Source organism: Trachypithecus francoisi, unplaced genomic scaffold, assembly GCF_009764315.1.
Source record: "Trachypithecus francoisi isolate TF-2019V2 unplaced genomic scaffold, Tfra_2.0 Lachesis_group3, whole genome shotgun sequence".
In the NCBI taxonomy this organism is placed as follows: Eukaryota; Metazoa; Chordata; class Mammalia; order Primates; family Cercopithecidae; genus Trachypithecus; species Trachypithecus francoisi.
This window is the reverse complement of record NW_022681468.1, coordinates 138,280,382-138,297,248: the sequence shown is the minus strand read 5'-3', so window position 1 is coordinate 138,297,248 and position 16,867 is coordinate 138,280,382. Positions and strand designations below refer to the sequence as shown.

The window sequence follows — 16,867 nt, the reverse complement described above, 5'->3', positions numbered from 1 at the left end:
CGAGTCGCCCGAAGACGCACGGCCGTCCCTGCGACTCCCTATCCCCCAAACCCCCACCCGCAGTCCCACCCCCACCCCCATCCGCACCCCGAGCCGCACCGCCTCCCGCGCGGGAGCTGCCAGCCCGGGCCGCGGCGGCGCGCCCTGCTCACCGTGACACCGTACTTGAGCGCGATGCCCTGCAGCGTATCGCCCGCGCGGACCCGGTGCTCCACATGGCGCTCGATGACGCCGGCGCCCAGCGGAGCCCGCACGCTGGCGGTGCTGCCGTACGAGCGGGTCTTGGTGCGGGCCAGGCTCAGCGACAGCTCGGCCTCCTCGGACTCGGAGCCGGAGCGCGAGCGCGGCGGCGGCGAGGGGGCCGAGGGCCGCGGCGCACGGGGGCCGCCTTCCCGCAGGGACAGTGCGGGCGAGGAATCCGCCATGGGTCCTGCCGAGGCCGCCGGGTCGGGGAGCTTGCCAAGGGGGTGGCGCCTCCTCCTCCTCCGCCGCCGCCGCCGGCGCCGCGGCCGCCTCTTCCTCCTCACAGGGGCTGGAGCAGGCCGTTCCGCGGGGGCGGCGGGCGGGAAGCCGAGGCGGGGAGCCGCAGGCCGGGCATGGCGGCCGCCTCGTCCTCCGCGTCCTGCCTGCCCGAGCGTCCGCGGCACACGCACCTGCAAGGGGAAGAGCGAAAGCAGCTCCCGCGGCGGCCTGCCGGTACGAGGAAGACCCTGCGGAGCGAGGGAGCCGGGGCGCGCTGAAGCCCGCGGCCGTGGGGGCTAAGAGAGGCCCATCTGCAGGCGTCCTAGGCCCCAGGTGGACCCCTGCTCCATGCTAGAGCCCCGACAGAACCCTGCCCTGGCCACAGCCAAAAAAAAAAAAAAGCGTTGCTCTGCCTCCTTATTGATTCCCCAGCAGGAGCCAGCTTGCTCAGACCTTCAAGCCCTGCCAATGCCAAGGGTACTTCCCTCCCCCCACCCCAGTGACCTCAAAGTCCACGTCACAGAAAAACTTAAGATCATCAAACACACACAGACAGTTTCTCCAGGTCCATCTCAACAGCCGCAGAGTCCAGTTCTTTCAACATTGCACTAGGAGGGATAGTGCTTCTAAGGCCTAATAGGTGACCTCAAAATAACCCCCTAGTTGTTCGGGTTTCACACTTTGTACACTAGTGCCTAAGTTCTGGCTGCCTCGAAAGCCTGGCCACATACAATTCATTCTCCTGGCTCAGTAATTGGAATTTACTATCTGCATTCATCTTCTTTTCTTCAGTTTATTCTTTGACACCCTGAAATCGCAACTCCCTGCCCCGTATTGCTATTAATATTATAACCACCAAAGACCTCTTATCTGTACTCTTCACCTGAACACTGTCTATTTTTGAACACCCTTTCAACACACTGCACTATACATAGAGTGGGTACACACTAGCATCTAGTGCCTGGTTTCTGTTGTGTTTTGGACAGCTCTCCAAGAAGAGGTACCTTGTAGGAAGGTCCGGAGCCAGGAGATTTGATTCATTGGCTGAAATTTTGGTATGTTGCTGTGCTGGACAGAGGCAAAGCTAATACTGCTCAGGAGACAAAGGATGGGAGAGGAGCAAGCTTCCACATCACCATCCCACTCAAAACTCCTCCAATGGCTCTCTGGGGACAACGGCATTACTAAAAACCTACATTGGCATTCAAGCTATTATTTCTATTTTTATTATTCATGGTCTGACCATACCCCATGTATAACTCATTCTGTATACTCCACATATTCCTGCCAAACAGAGCCTCTGAAACTGGCCTCCTTGTTCCTACTTTCATACCTTGCATGTTATTCCCTCCAATGGTAACCCTCTACTACATTTTTTAAATCTTTAAGGTCTGTCTCAAATGATACATCCTCCATGAGATTTTTCCTAATTCTTCCCAATGGTCCGTTTTTCCCACTTGCCCAACTGTTATTGTTTCATCTTTGAACTCCAAGAGGTTTGTATTAATACTTCTGGTTTAGTATTTAACTCTCTGTGTTTTGTGTTTGTACTTGCATGTACATGCATGAGCTTGTCTTATCTCCTTCAACAAATACATGCTCCCGGGAGGCATAACTGGGTCTTACTCATCTTTTTACCTCCAGCAGTGCCTAGCTCAATAGAAAAAATAATAGTAATAATAATAATTACAAGTGGTTGAATTGAGGTGTAGTAAAAGGATCCTGAATGCTAGTTTAGATTGTTTAGCATAAGTCTGCCACGCATGAACTTTTGGGTGGTATCCCGTGTGTCTATTTCAGGACCCAAGAGAGAGGCAGAATCTGAATCTCAATATATAGACAAGATCTGGTAATGTTTCAAGAAAGAAGTATCTTCCTTCAAAGAGTTTACAATCTAGGAATGAGATAGCATATAATGTTTTCCACTAAGAAAAAGTTTACTGCATGACTGGAAGTTTTTATCTGAAGATTAAAGAACTGAGCCAGGCGCAATGGCCCATTCCAGCACTTCGGGAGTCGAAGGAAAGAGGATCACTTGAGCCCAGGAGTTCAAGACCAGCCTAGGCAACATAGTGAGATCCATCTCTACAAAAAATACAAAACTTAATCGGGCATGTGGCATACTCCTGTAGTTCCAGCTACCTGGGAAACTGAAGTGGGAGGATGGTTTGAGCCCAGAAGGTGATCTCTGCACTAAGCAGAGATCACGCCACTGCACTCCAGCCTCGGCAACACAGTGAGACCCTCGGGTTTTTGTTTTGGTTTGGCTTTGGGGTTTTCTTCGTTTGTTTGTTTGTTTGTTTTGAGATAGAGTCTTACTCTGTTGCCTAGGTTGGAGTGCAGTGGTGTGATCTCAGTTGACTGCAACCTCCGCCTCCCACGTTCAAGCCTCCTGAGTAGCTGGGACTACAGGTGTGCGCCACTATGCCTGGCTAATTTTTTGTATTTTTAGTAGAGATGGGGTTTCATCATGTTGGCCAGGCTTCTCTCAAACTTCTAACCTCAAGTGATCCATCAGCCTCGGCCTTCCACAGTGCTGGGATTACAGGCCTAAGCCACCATACCTGGCCCTGTTTTGTTTGTTTGGTTTTGTTTTAAAGAACTGGGTTATGTGAGGTGTTATCAGATGTTCATTGTTTTCCTTCTTAAACCAGAACTTCAAAATTGTTTTAATATGTATCTACCTACAACATAGAAGTTCATCACAATCAATGATGAAACATTGCCTTTGAAGGGAACGGTAAGAAAAGGAAGCCTATTACTGCCTCTATTTAATATTGTTTTGAAGGTCTTTGCCAATGCAATTTTAAAAAGAAGGAAAATGAAGGTTGAAAAGAAATAAACAAACTGTTGTTTACAGATAGTAGCCAATACTAAAATGTTTACAGGCAACACAGATAATGACTACATTAGAACTGCTCAAACAAGAGTTCACCAAAGTTACGAGATACAAGATCAATATACAAACATCAATTGCATCACTCAATCAGAAAATATAAGTGTGAAAAAGATGACATTCCAGACACCATCAAAAATACCTAGGAATAAATTTAACAAAAGAAAATTGTTCCTGGTGGAGTAGGAGCAAAAAAAAAATTTAAGGTAATAAATAAATAAAAAGATAAAAAATGAAAGAAAGAAAAATGTGCCTTGTATGGAAAATATAAAACTTTTTTGAAGTACACAAAAGAAATATAAATAAAAGCAGAGATATACCATGTCTGTGAATGGGAAATGCAAAATAATGCAAATATCATTTTCTTTACAAACTAATGTTAAATTCATTAAAATTCCAAACAAAATCTCTATAGTATTCTTCAAAGGGCATGACAGAGTTATCCTGAAATTCATATGAAAGATAAAACACTAACAAGAGCCAAGGCATTCCTGAAGAAGAATTAGGAAGGAGGGTTACTGTCATAGCCATCAAGACTTAAAACTATGAGAACTAAAGCAATGTGGGACTGGTGCTGAGACAGAAAAACATAACAAAGGGACAACGAAATAAGCCAGCAAACAGATTCAAATATATTGGAGAACTTAATCTATAACAGACATAAAGTTACATATTCAATAAATGTTGCTGGAACAATTAGTTTTCTGTGAGAGAAGATGAAATTAGATCCCTGCCTTATACTATACATCAAAATCAATTATAGATTGATTAAAGACAGAATTGGGAAAAACAAACTTTAATGCTTTTGCAATAATATTTTTATAACCTTGGGATAGCAAAAGATTTTTTAAACAAGATACCAAAATCATATAATTTACACATCACATAATTCATCCATTTAAAGTGTATAATTCAATGCTTTTCTGCATATTTATATTACATTACTAATTTCTTGAATTGTGACAAATGTACCTAACACAAAATTCACCATTTTAACTATTTTTAAGCACACAATTCAGTAACATTAAATATATTCATGGCCCGGGTGGTGGCTCTTGCCTGTTATTCCAGCACTTTGGAAGGCCAAGGCAGATGGATTACTTAAGGCCAGGAGTTCAAGATCAGCCTGGCCAACATGGTGAAAGCACATTTCTACTAAAACTACAAAAATTAGCCAGGTGTGGTGGCAGGTGCCTGTAATCCCAGCCACTTGGGAAGCTGAGGCACAAGAATTGCTTGAACTTGGGAGGCAGAGGTTGGAGTGACCCGAGATCACAACACTGCACTCCAGCCTGGGTGACAGAGGGAGACTCCATCTCAAAAAAATAATAATTAAATATATGTACACACACACACACACACACACACACACATATATATATATATTCACAATGTTATGCAACTATCACCATTTCCAAAAGTTTGTCATCACTCCAAAAAGAATTTTTTTTTTTTTTTGAGACAGAGTCTCTCTCTGTCACCCTGGCTGGAGTGCAATGGTGCAATCTCCACTCACTGCAACCTCCACTTCCCAGGTTCAAGCAATTTTCATGCCTCAGCCTCCCAAGTAGCTGGGATTACAGGTGTGCACCACCACACCTAGCTAATTTTTGTATTTTTAGTAGAGACAGGGTTTCGCCATGTTGGCCAGACTGGACTTGAACTCCCAACCTCAGGTGATCTACCCACCTCGGCCTCCCAAAGTGCTGGGATTCAAAAAGAATTTTTTTTTTTTTTTGAGACGGAGTCTCGCTCTGTGGCCCAGGCTGGAGTGCAGTGGCCGGATCTCAGCTCACTGCAAGCTCCGCCTCCCGGGTTTACGCCATTCTCCTGCCTCAGCCTCCCGAGTAGCTGGGATTACAGGCGCCCGCCACCTCGCCCGGCTAGTTTTTTGTATTTTTTTAGTAGAGACGGGGTTTCACCGTGTTCGCCAGGATGGTCTCGATCTCCTGACCTCGTGATCCGCCCGTCTCGGTCTCCCAAAGTGCTGGGATTACAGGCTTGAGCCACCGCGCCCGGCCGCCAAGAAATTTTTAACTATTGAGCAATAACCACATTCCTGCCTTCCTCAGTCCCTGGTCACCTCTAATCTGCTTTCGGTCTTATTAATTTGACCCTTGTAGATAGTTCATAAGTGGAAGCATACAATATTTTTCCTTTTGTGTCTGCCTTATTTTACTTAACATAATGTTTCCAAGGTTCATCCATGTTGTAACATGTATCATGTTGAGTTTTGGGGAGTTCTTTGTATATTTTGAATCTATACAAAGTCCTTTAGCAGATACGTAGTTTTTAAATACTTGTTTCCCAGTCTGTGGCTTGCCTTTTAAATCTTTTAACAGGGTCTTTCTCAGAGCAGGAGTTTTTAACTTCAATAAAGGCCAACTTACTCGCTGGGTGCAGTGGCTCATGCCTGTAATCCCAGCACTTTAAGAGGTTGAGGCAGGAGAATCCCTTGAGGTCAGGAGTTTGAGACCAGCCTGGCCAAAATAGTCATATTTTTTGGTCTCTGCAAAAAAATAGAAAGACTTAGCCAGTTGTGGTGGCACATGCCTGTATTCTCAACTATTCACAAGGCAGAGATGGGAAGATTGCTTGAGATCAGGAGTTCGAGGCTGCAATGAGCCGTGATCGCCCCACTGCACTCCAGCCTGGGGGACACAGTGAGACTCTGACTCAAAAATACATACATACATACATGTGTCTAACTTGAGAACTTCTATTTTGTCTTTCATGGATCATACTTTTGGTGTTGCTTATAAAAGTACAACCTAGATATTCTGTTATTTTCTAGAAGTTTTAGTTTTGTGTTTTACATTTACTTCTGTGATCAATGCATTTCCCCCTCCTTTTTTTGAGATAGGGTCTCACTATATTGCCCAGTCTGGTCTCAAATTCCTGGGGTCAAACCATCTTCCCACCTCAGTCTTTTGAGCAGCTGGGAGTACAAGCAAGCACCACTGCACCCAGCAGGCTGATTCATCTTGAGTTAATTTTTGTGAACAGTATAAGGTCTGTGTTTAGATTCATTGTTTTACATGTGGATGTCTAGTTATTTCAGCAACATTTGCTGAAAAGACTATTTTTTTCTCTATTAAGTTGCTTTTGCTACTTTGTCAAGAATCAGTTAACTATATTTGTGTGCATCTATTTCTGGACATTCTATACTGTTTCATTGATCTAACTGTCTATTGTTTCACGAATACTACAGTGTCTTTATTACTGTAGCTTTATAGTAAGTCTTAAAGTTGGGTAAATCCTCTGACTTTGTTCTTCTTCAGTATTGCATTGGCATTTCTAAGCCTTTTACCTTTCCATACAAACTTTGGAATCAGTCTGCCAATATCCACAAAATAACTTGTGATTTTGACTGGGATTGCATTGAATCAATAGATCAAATTGTGAAGAATTGACATCCTAGCAATATTGAGCTTTCTTATCTGTGAACATGGAATACCTCTCCATTTATTCATATCTTCTTTTATTTCTCTCATCAGTTTTGTTGTTTTCCTCACATAGATATTGTATGTCTACTTTAATATTTATTTGTTTCTGTCTGTCTCCTTTTTTCTTTTTTGGTGCTAATGTAAGTGACATTGTGTTTTTAATTTCAAATTCCAATTACAGGAAAGCAGTTGTTTTTTCTATAATAATCTTGTATCCTACAATCTTGTTATAATCAGTCATTTGTTCCAGAGTTTGGATTTTTTGTTTTGGGAGGGTTTTGGGGTTTTTTGGACAATTCTTTGGGATTTTCTATATAGATAATCATGTTATCTATGAACAAAGACAGTTTTATTTCTTCCTTCTCAATCCATATATCCCTTTTCCCCCTTATTGTCTTATTGCATCTGCTAGGACTTCCAATACAATATTGAATAGAAGGTGGCAGGGGATACCCTTACCTTGTTTCCAATCTTGGGGGAAAAGCATCTAGCTTCTCACCATTAATATAATGTTGGCTGTAGAGTTTTTAATAGATGTTCTTTATCAAATTGAGGAAGTACCCCTCTGTTCTCAGTTTGTTGAGGACTTTTTAGCATGAATGGATGTTGAATTATGACAAAAGTTTTTTCTGCATCTATTGATATAATCATATGACATTTTTCCTCTTTAGCCTGTTGATGTGATAGATTATATTAAATAATTTTTGAATGTTGAACCAGCCTTGTTTACCTGGAATCAATCCTACTTGATTGTGGCATATAATTCTTTTTATAAAATGTTGGATTTAATTTTTTAATATTTTGTTGAGGACTTTTACATGTATATTCATGAGAGATATTGGCCTGTAATTTTCTTTTCTTGTAATATTTTTGTCTGGCTTTGGTATTGGAGCAATGCTGACATTATAAAATTAGTTAAGAAGTGTTCCCTCTGCTTCTGTTTTCTGAAAGAGATTGTGGAGAATTTGTATCATTCTTCCTTAAATGTTTCATAGAATTCACCAGCTAAACCATCTGAGTTATAAATGAAATAGAGACTAGAAAACAAGAAAGTCAACAAATCCAAAAGTGTATTCTTTTTGAGAAGATTGACAAAATTGACAAACGTTTGCCTAGACTGACCAGGAAAAAAAAGAGAGAAGATTCAAATTACTAAAATCAGAAATAAAAAAGAGGGTATTACTACTGATCTTAGAGAAATTAAAAGGATAATAAAGAATGTTATGAACAACTGTATTACAACAAATTAGATAAATAAAGTGAATGAATTCCTAGAAAGACATGAACTAACAAAACTGACTCAAGAAGAAATACACAATCTGAATAGGCGTAGAACGAGCAGAGATTGAATTTGTCATTTTTAAACCTCCAACAAAGAAAAGCCAAGACCTAGATAGCTTCATGGATGATTTGTACCAAACATTTAAAGAAAAACTAATATTAACCTTTTGCAAACACTTCCAAAAAATGGAAGAACACTTTCTAACTCATTTTATAGTGCCAGTATTACCTTAATACCAAAACCAAAGGCATAAAAAGAAAAAAAAAAAAAACTACAGACTAATATTTCTTATGAATGTAGACTCAAAAATTCTCAACAAAATACTAGCAAACTAAATCTTGCAACATGTAGAAAGGATTATCCACCATGACCAACTGGGATTTATCCCAGGAATTATGGTAAATTTAACACCTGAAAATCAATATATTACAATATATTAACAGAATAAAGGGAAAAACAGAATAAAAGGGAAAAACACAGGACCCTCTCAACAGACACAGAAAAACTCTTTGATGAAATCCAGCACCCTTTTGTTATAAGAACATTCAACAAAGTGAGAATAAACAGGAATTCCCTCAAACTAATAAAGGATGTTTACCAATGAACACCATTCAGAAAGTTAAACACACACACACACACATACACACACACACACACACACACACAGAATGAGAGAAAACATTTGCAAATCACATATCTGATAAGGGACTTGTGTCTAGGACATATAAAGAACTTTTATATATCAATAGCAATAAGACAAACAGTCCAACTAAAAAATAAAGTAGGCAAAGGATTTGAATAGACATTTCTCCAAAGAAGATATAAAATGGCAAGTAAGCACATGAAAAAATGTTCAACACCATTAGTCATTAGGGAAATCATTAAAATCACAATGAGATACCACTGCACACTCACTAGGATAGCTATAATTTTAAAAAGGCATTAACGAGTGTTAGCGAGGATGTGGAGAAATTGAAATTTTCACCCATTGCTGGTTAGAATGTAAAATGGTGCAGCTACTTTGGAAAACAGTTTGGTGGTCCCTCAAAATGCTTCATATAAAGTTACCATATGACACAGCAATTGCACTCCTAGATATGTACCCAAGAGAAATAAAAACATATCTTTACAAAAAATTGTATATGAGTGTGCATAGCAACATTATTCATAACAGCCAAAATGTGGAAGCAGTCTAAATGTCCATCAATTGATGAATAGGTGAACAAAATGTGGTTTATCCATACAATGGATTCTATTTGACCATAAAAAAGAATAAAGTACTAATATGTATTACAACATGGATGAACCCTAACAATATTATAACTAGGGAAAGAAGCCAGTCATAAAATGCAACACGTTGTATGATTCCATTTACGTGACATGTCCCAGAATAAGCAAATCTAGAGAAGACAAAAAATAAATTTGTGATTGCCAGGGTCTGGGTGTGTAGGGGGAATGAGGAGTGAGTGCTAACATGTATGAGGTTTCTTCCGGAGTTTTGAAAACGTTCTAAAGTTATAATAGATTGGGTGATAGTTACACAACTCTGTGAATATACCAAAAACCATTGAACTGTGCATTTTTAAAAGGTGAATTTATGATATGTGAAATATGTCTTAATAAAACTGTATTTAGAGAGAGAGAGAAAGAGAGAGAATGGTTTAATAAAGCTCCATCACTCAGCTTCAACCATTATCAACTCACGGCCAATCATTTCATCTATACCCCACCCCACCACTCTACCCCATCTCCCACACTGGATAATTTTTAAAGTAAATTCCTGATATTATTTCTTCTGTAAATAATCAGTTTATTGCTCCAAAAAGTAAGGACTGTTCAAAAAAAAAACTCATGATACTGTTATCACATCCAAAAAATTTTAAAAATAACACCTCAGTCTAGGTGCGGTGGCTCATGCCTGTAATCCCAACCCTTTGAGAAGCCAAGGCAGGCAGATCACTTGAGGTCAGGTGTTCGCGACCAGCCTACCCAACATGGTGAAACCCTGTCTCTACTAAAAAAAAAAAAATACGAAAATTAGCCAGGCATGGTGGCACACGCCTGTAGTCCCAGCTACTGGGGAGGCTGAGACATGAGAATTGCTTGAACCCAGGAGGCATAGGTTGCAGTGAGCCGAGATCACGCCACTGCACTCCAGCCTGGGCAACAGAGTAAGACTCTGTCTCAAAACAACAACAACAACAAAAACTGTAATCCCGGCACTTTGGGAGGCCAAGGCAGGTGGATCACCTGAGGTCAGGGGTTTGAGACCAGCCTGACCACATGGAGAAACCCCGTCTCTACTAAAAATACTAAATTAGCCAGGCATGGTGGTGCATGACTGTAATCTCAGCTACTTGGTAGGCTGAGGCAGGGGAATCACTTGAACCCGGGAGGTAGAGGCTGAGGTGAGCCAAGATCGCGCCATCGCACTCCAGCCTGGGCAACAGGAGCAAAACTCTGTCTCAAAATAATAATAATAATTTTAAAAAACAGACCTTAATATAATCAAATATTCTGTGTTCACACTTTCCCCAATTGTCTCATTAATGTGAATTTTTAACAGCTGTTTTTTCAAATTAAGATCACACAGTACATTTTGTTATTTGTCTCTTGAATTTCTGTGTGTCTATAAGCTTTCTCTCCTTTTATTTTTCTTGCAATTTATTTATTGAAGAAACAGTTGTTTGTCATGTAGAGCTTCCTATATTTTGGATTTTGCTGATTGCATCACTGTGGTATCATTTAACATGATCATGATTACATAGTAATTAGCTTTTAGATGTTTGCTGTCAATTATACTACACATACGATTTAATTCATAATTCATCAACATAGTTGCTGCTCCTTTTAGTCCTTACAATCCACCATATCCTTTGAAGCATCCTTGACACAAATTATCTCATTTAGTCTTTCTAATAACCCTATGTGGTAAGTATTATTATCCTCAATTTAAGAGATGAAGAAGGCCAGGTGCAGTGGCTCACGCCTGTAATCCCAGCACTTTGGGAGGCCAAGGCAGGTGGATCACAAAGTCAGGAGATGGAGACCATCCTGGCCAACATGGTGAAACCCTGTCTCTACTAAAATACAAAGAATTAGCCAGGTGTGGGGGCAGCGCCTGTAGTCCCAGCTACTCAGGAGGCTGAGGCAGGGGAATCACTTGAACCCAGGAGGCAGAGGTTGCAGTGAGCCGAGATCACACCACTGCACTCCAGCCTGGTGACAGAGCAAGACTTCGACTCAAAAAAAAAAAAAAGAAGAAGAAGAAGAAGAAAATGAGGCTTAAGAGAGGTTACAGAAACTTGGCCATAGTCAATCTGCCAGTAAATATCTGGGTTCAAACCCTCTGATGTTAAAACCCATGCTGTTATCTGTTATATGATAATATTCCATCACATTGCCTGTGGTTTGTGGTGGTTGTTTTCAATCAACTCTAGGAAGCAGTCTTTCAGTCCATCCAAAGAATGTACTTTCACATTTCATCTTTAATACTTAGGATGCTTTCAACTTCAAGTAACAGAAAACTCCATCTCAAATTGACTCAACAATAAGGTTGTTTATTATCTTATATAACAAGAAATCCAGAAGAAGGGCAGCACTGGGGCTGGTTGATGACTGACTCAACAACAACATGGCAGACCGAGATTAATTGTATCTCTTTACAATGGCCAGAACTGGGTCACATGTCCACTACTAAACTTTTAGAGGCCAGTTAAGAGGATCCTATTCCTCTTCTCTATGATAGATTTGAGAGTGTACCTCTCAGAAGCTAATAGAGTCACCTTTCCTAATGTGTAAACACCCACATAGGCTTCTATAAAAAAGAAGAAGAGGGTGGACTGAATGTTGAATAGACAACCAACAGTATCTACTACCTGTTCCTAATGAGGTATGCTACATATTCCACTGTGAATAATTAAAATACTTCATTATAACTGCCACGTTGAACTTTTTTACTTTCTGTCATGTGACAATTACAGTCAATATATCACCTTCTTCATTTACAGGAAGAAATGGTTACACAAGATGATACGTAAAGTCCCTTCCAGCTCCAAGAGTTCTATTTCAATTTTACATTTTCATCTTCTAAAAAGCAAGTAGAAAAGTTAAAGCTACAAGATATGGTCCAGAAATTATAATGGGTTTCAACTGATAAGTCATTGGCATATTGACATCCTTTCTCCCTTAAAATAGGACATAAGCATCAGATATAAAGAGCTAAACAGACTGGAACTGGTAATATCTTTCCATTAAGTTTTAACTTTCAGGTTAAATGTTCTACTTCCTTCACTCATCCATTAACACCTTCCAGTTTCCAACACTCATCATACAGACAGAGACTGATCAGAAGTTCCTTTCCACAACTCACTTTATTTTGGTGTCAATATCCTCCTGGAGCATGGGTCTAGGGCTGTAGGATAGCTCTTGTATCTCTGCTTCGACTGCCAAATATGACTTTAACTTAAATCATTCACCTGTCTGCTTCCTTTCATGGCTGGTTTCTGCAGGAATAATCTATTCGTTTTATCACATGCAGCCATTTTCCTTATGAGGAACCACAGGAAACCAAAGAGAAATACTGTACACTACTGAGCACCTTTGCCACTCTTTCTTCCAATATGAATGAAATTGCTTCATTATTTTCAGCATATGCCTACTATCAGCTTTCTCTGGGAAAACTGCTGGTTCAATCCGTAAGCAGCCCTGTTCTTATTTAACAGAAGGCTATGACTGTAACAAATGTACAATATAAAAAAGTCAAAGGCATCCTGTCGGTTACACAGGACATTCGGAATAACAAATGTACAGGAAAACTTGGGAACATGACTTAAAGTAATTTGGTCACACCCCCATTTCATTTAACTCTTTCTGGCTCACATTTGTCATTCTGACAGGAGGCCCAGGGCATAGTCCATTACCACAATTGATCATAGAAACGACACTGGTCTGTCAGTCAGCAGCTACTGCGTGCCAGTGCTCATCATGCTAGTTCCCAGAGTTTTAGAGAATTAACTTTACTTTCTGGTTTAACTCATCTGCTGGGGAAGGTATGGCCCTATTTTGAAATGTGCAAAGGGGAGACAGTGTTGGGGGTGCCCATAGTGGAAGGAGAGAAGACAGGCTTACTGACCACCTCTATAACCTTGAATAAGTCACATCACCTCTCTCTGCCTCTTATTAACTATCATTGGGGAAAAATACCCTCACTCTGCCTGTCTCACAAGAGTTCTCATACAAATAAAATAAGCACACGAATAGGAAAGTATTTTCATAAATGCAAAGCAGTGTTAACATTTTCAGATATGGAATTTCCTCTGCAGCACTTTTTTTTTTTTGGCCACCCGATTACTGCACACCTCGTGCCAGACAGACTATAAACCTGTTTCACCTCTTTACACATTTTGCCTAAAATTTCATACAGAGATTACACCAGCCATGCTGCATCCATCCCTTTGGTTCATTTGCCTCCACCACATCTCTGAATGCAAATCCCACCATCATGTGAAACACTGCGTAGTAGCAACTTGCAAAACTCAACCAACCTTAAACTGTCAAGACAAGTCCCATAGGCAAAGGTTACGCTCAAAATAGGCTGCAAAAGTTCAAGAAGGAGAGAGAGACCACATCTAATTAGAAAAGGCCTCTGGAAGGTAAATCTAGATGCCATGTATTTTCATAATGTTGGTCTTTGTCCTTTGTCACCCCACTCTACTGTCATGCTTCAGAAACTTGACTTTATTTTCTCTATCTTTGGAGCTCTCAAGAACCCGACAGAGAGAACATCTTATGGTATATTCAGGGATGAAGTGAACCGGCTCAACGACTAACAAAGCCAGTGGATTTTAACATTTACCCAGCCCAACGAGGTCCAACTATCTTTAGGTTAGCACGACATCTAGGACTTTCCCGGCCCAAGAACTCCCTCGGAACCCCCAAGGAAGGAACTTTCACTGAGCATGCACTAAGTGCCAGACCCTAAGTGCTATGGGTCGCTTAATCCTCAAAACACTTTTTCAAGCTTTAAGCCTGTTTTACAGATGAGGACGCGAAGGCTCAGACAGGCCGGTCTCACCTCAGAGAAGCCACCACTGCGCGTGGGCTCTCCAGCCCCTCACGCCATCACCCTAGAGCCTTGCTAACCTCCACCTCGCTCACCTCTCTCCCTCCCTAGGCTGCCAACCCAACTACTCTCTCCTCCCACGCCTCCACCCAGCCAGAAAAACCTGGGGCGGGCGGGGGTCTGTACCTGAGCCCGCTCTCAACGCGGCTTCCGTGTCAGGATGCTCGCTCGCAAGAATGCTCCTCACAAGCTTGAAAGCCTTTGCCACCCACACTCTCCCGAGCCCAGAGCGTCTCCAAAGAGCCTGCCCAGGCTTCCCCCCGACCCAGGTGCTTCCTGCCCTGCAGAGGTGTGGCGGGGTTCAGACCCGGATTCCGGGAGGGGACACCTGTCGAGGAAGGGCGGGGCTGGGGGACAGCAGGGCCGCGGCGAGGCGCCGCTGGGAACTACGCTTCCCAGCCTGCTCCGCTGCAGCCGCGCGCCCCGGCGCCGCGCCCGGCCGGGAGCCGCCTGTTGATCGCCGCTCTCGCCCCGGCCACGGCGCCGCCCCTGCTCTCCCGGCCCCGCGCCACCGGGGCTGACGGACTGACGGTCCGCACCGCCGGCTCCGGGATGAGTGCACGGACGGGTGAGCGCTCCGGGGACCGGGTGGGGCCTGCTCTGGCCAGCCGCTGTCTGCAGCCCCCGGGCCCGCAGCGCGGTGGCCGCCGCGCCCTCCCTGCCCGCGGGAGGATGCTCCGCGGCATGGGCGCTCGGCCGGGCGGGCGCACAGAACCGGGTCGCCTCTCGCCTCTCGCGTGCCAGCCTGGCCGGCTGCTCTGGGAGACCAGGCGCTGCGCCCGGACGGGAGGCGCCCGCCGGGGTGTGGGTCCCGCGCCCCGCACTGCGGTGCCGCAGCCTCTGCAGCCCGCTGGGCCGCGGCGTGGAGGGCGCGGTCTCCTCTCCTCCCGGGCTGCGGGGCTGTGTTCTTCCACGCCGGGCTTTGTTCCCCCACTTTCCCCCTTCCTGAGCATGTATGATGAGCTCCTGGAGCGGTATGCATCTCCCTGCCTCGTTCAGCAGGCGATGGGGAGGGGTGGACTGGCCAGCGTCTTTCCTGAGATCGCTGGAGCTGTCACTCGTAGGGCGTTTCAGCCTCCCAGAAAGCGGCCTCGTGCGGATCCTCGAGAACCTTATTATTATTGTTGTTACTTTTCTGGTTAAAGTAATGGTAGTATGTGCTCCATTGAGGCTTCCTAAATTTTCCCTGTTGGCCTGCGAAAATGAAGGTGAATTTTTAAAACAATAATAAAAGGCTCCTAATGGGAATTTTTAGAATATTCAGAGGTAGGAAGGTGATGCCGTCACAATGCAAATTAGCGGTGAAGGAGGCCGTGCTTGCTGCAGCTTCGTCTGTGCCCATTACATATCTGAATCACGAGGCATTTGGGAAGGGAATGAAAAGAATATCGGGGGAGGTGTTTCAAAAACCAGGTTCTCCTCTTAGCTTGACCATTCAGGAGCTGAGGGACCTGGGCAAGTCTCTCCACCTCTCTGGGCCTCTGCCTATAAAGTGGGGCGTTTGGGCTAAATGATTTGTAAACCTCTATTCTTCCAAGATTCTCCCCTCTCAGGGAACTGAGAAGATGAGAGTGTTTCTGTTTAACAGCACTACAGAAAGCCTGATAGTGACAACAAGCGCCTCTGCCCTAGTGAGGAGGAAAGATTTTTCAGAGCTTCAGCAATCTGATTTTTTTAAGAGAAAACTGATTTTCTCTGTCTGCTCTCTTCAGTCTAACCCAATAAATATGCATTGCAATCATTTTAATTTTTGTAAGGAACTGTGCATTGGTGGGCAACAAAGTGATGGGGTTTTTGTTTTTGTCTTTAATTTGCTGAAGGTGAAGTGATGGGATCAGCAGATAAAGCGTTAGTGGCTCCCTAGGGCTGGGCATGAGTGGTCAAATGTGGTCAGCATGGTGGTGGGGGAGGAAGCCCCAGCAAGAAGTAACCAGAGTGTATATATACAGAAAAGAGAAGATGCATACTGATGGATCATTGTTTGAAAAAGAAATACACAATAGAAGGAATGAGAGAATCAGAAATTTGGCACTCTGCAAACCCTAACATGACAGTTGACTAAGGCAAGGACTTACCAACTGGTCCAAAACCTTTGAGTGAAAAGTAGTTGGGGAATAGGATTTTCATATTATTTTAAAGTATCTCACCACAGGTTACTCTGGGAAAATTTGTCCTTACAATGGAGAAATTAGGAGGTCACCACTGGAACTAAATGACCAAGTTTAGCAGCATCTACTGTGAGTCTCCTGTCATGAAGCAATAAGGAGGCATAATTTCACCTCTTTAGTGTTCCTACCAAAAAGACTTGGGGATGGGACAGAGCAAATGGGGGGCAACTATTGTAGATTAAATACTCAAGTGATACAACAGTGAATTGGGATGTATGAACTTTGAATCCTAGACAAGAAAAAAAAAAGCTGTAAAAGACAATTTGGAGATAGTGACAGCTAGGTAGGGTGCAAATCCCTTGCTGCAAAGGTATTTTTGCTTTTCCTGGATTGTATGTGTATATGTATACATGAAAGTATTAATTTAAAGTATACATATTTACTTGCATGAATGTCTGTGTGTATCTGTGAATCTCTCAATCAGTATTCCCCAAAATATGTAGAATGTTAATGGGTTACAAGAAAAAGAAAGTGCCTAGCCAGATGTGG

General features: G+C 42.9%; 2 protein-coding genes across 5 annotated transcripts in view; one reads left to right on the top strand and one right to left on the bottom strand.

Annotated features, from left to right (window-relative positions):
- Window positions 1–14,646, bottom strand: part of LYSMD2 (LysM domain containing 2) — a 29,137-nt gene extending 14,491 nt beyond the window's left edge. Inside the window, exon 1 of one of the 2 annotated variants that reach the window (XM_033190111.1) lies at window positions 14,337–14,646. Coding sequence is in view for 1 of the 2 variants with exons in the window: in XM_033190110.1 (XP_033046001.1) it covers window positions 153–425 (273 nt within the window). In the remaining variant the exon portion in view is untranslated. Of the gene's footprint in view, window positions 1–152; window positions 948–14,336 lie in introns of those variants that run through there. The other variant, XM_033190110.1, reaches the window with a different exon arrangement.
- The window catches only part of TMOD2 (tropomodulin 2), a 66,141-nt gene continuing 63,905 nt past the window's right edge, over window positions 14,632–16,867 (top strand). Inside the window, exon 1 of one of the 3 annotated variants that reach the window (XM_033190107.1) lies at window positions 14,632–14,778. The gene's annotated coding sequence lies outside the window, so the exon portion shown is untranslated. The remainder of the gene's footprint in view (window positions 14,779–16,867) is intronic. The other 2 variants (XM_033190109.1, XM_033190108.1) reach the window with 2 other exon arrangements.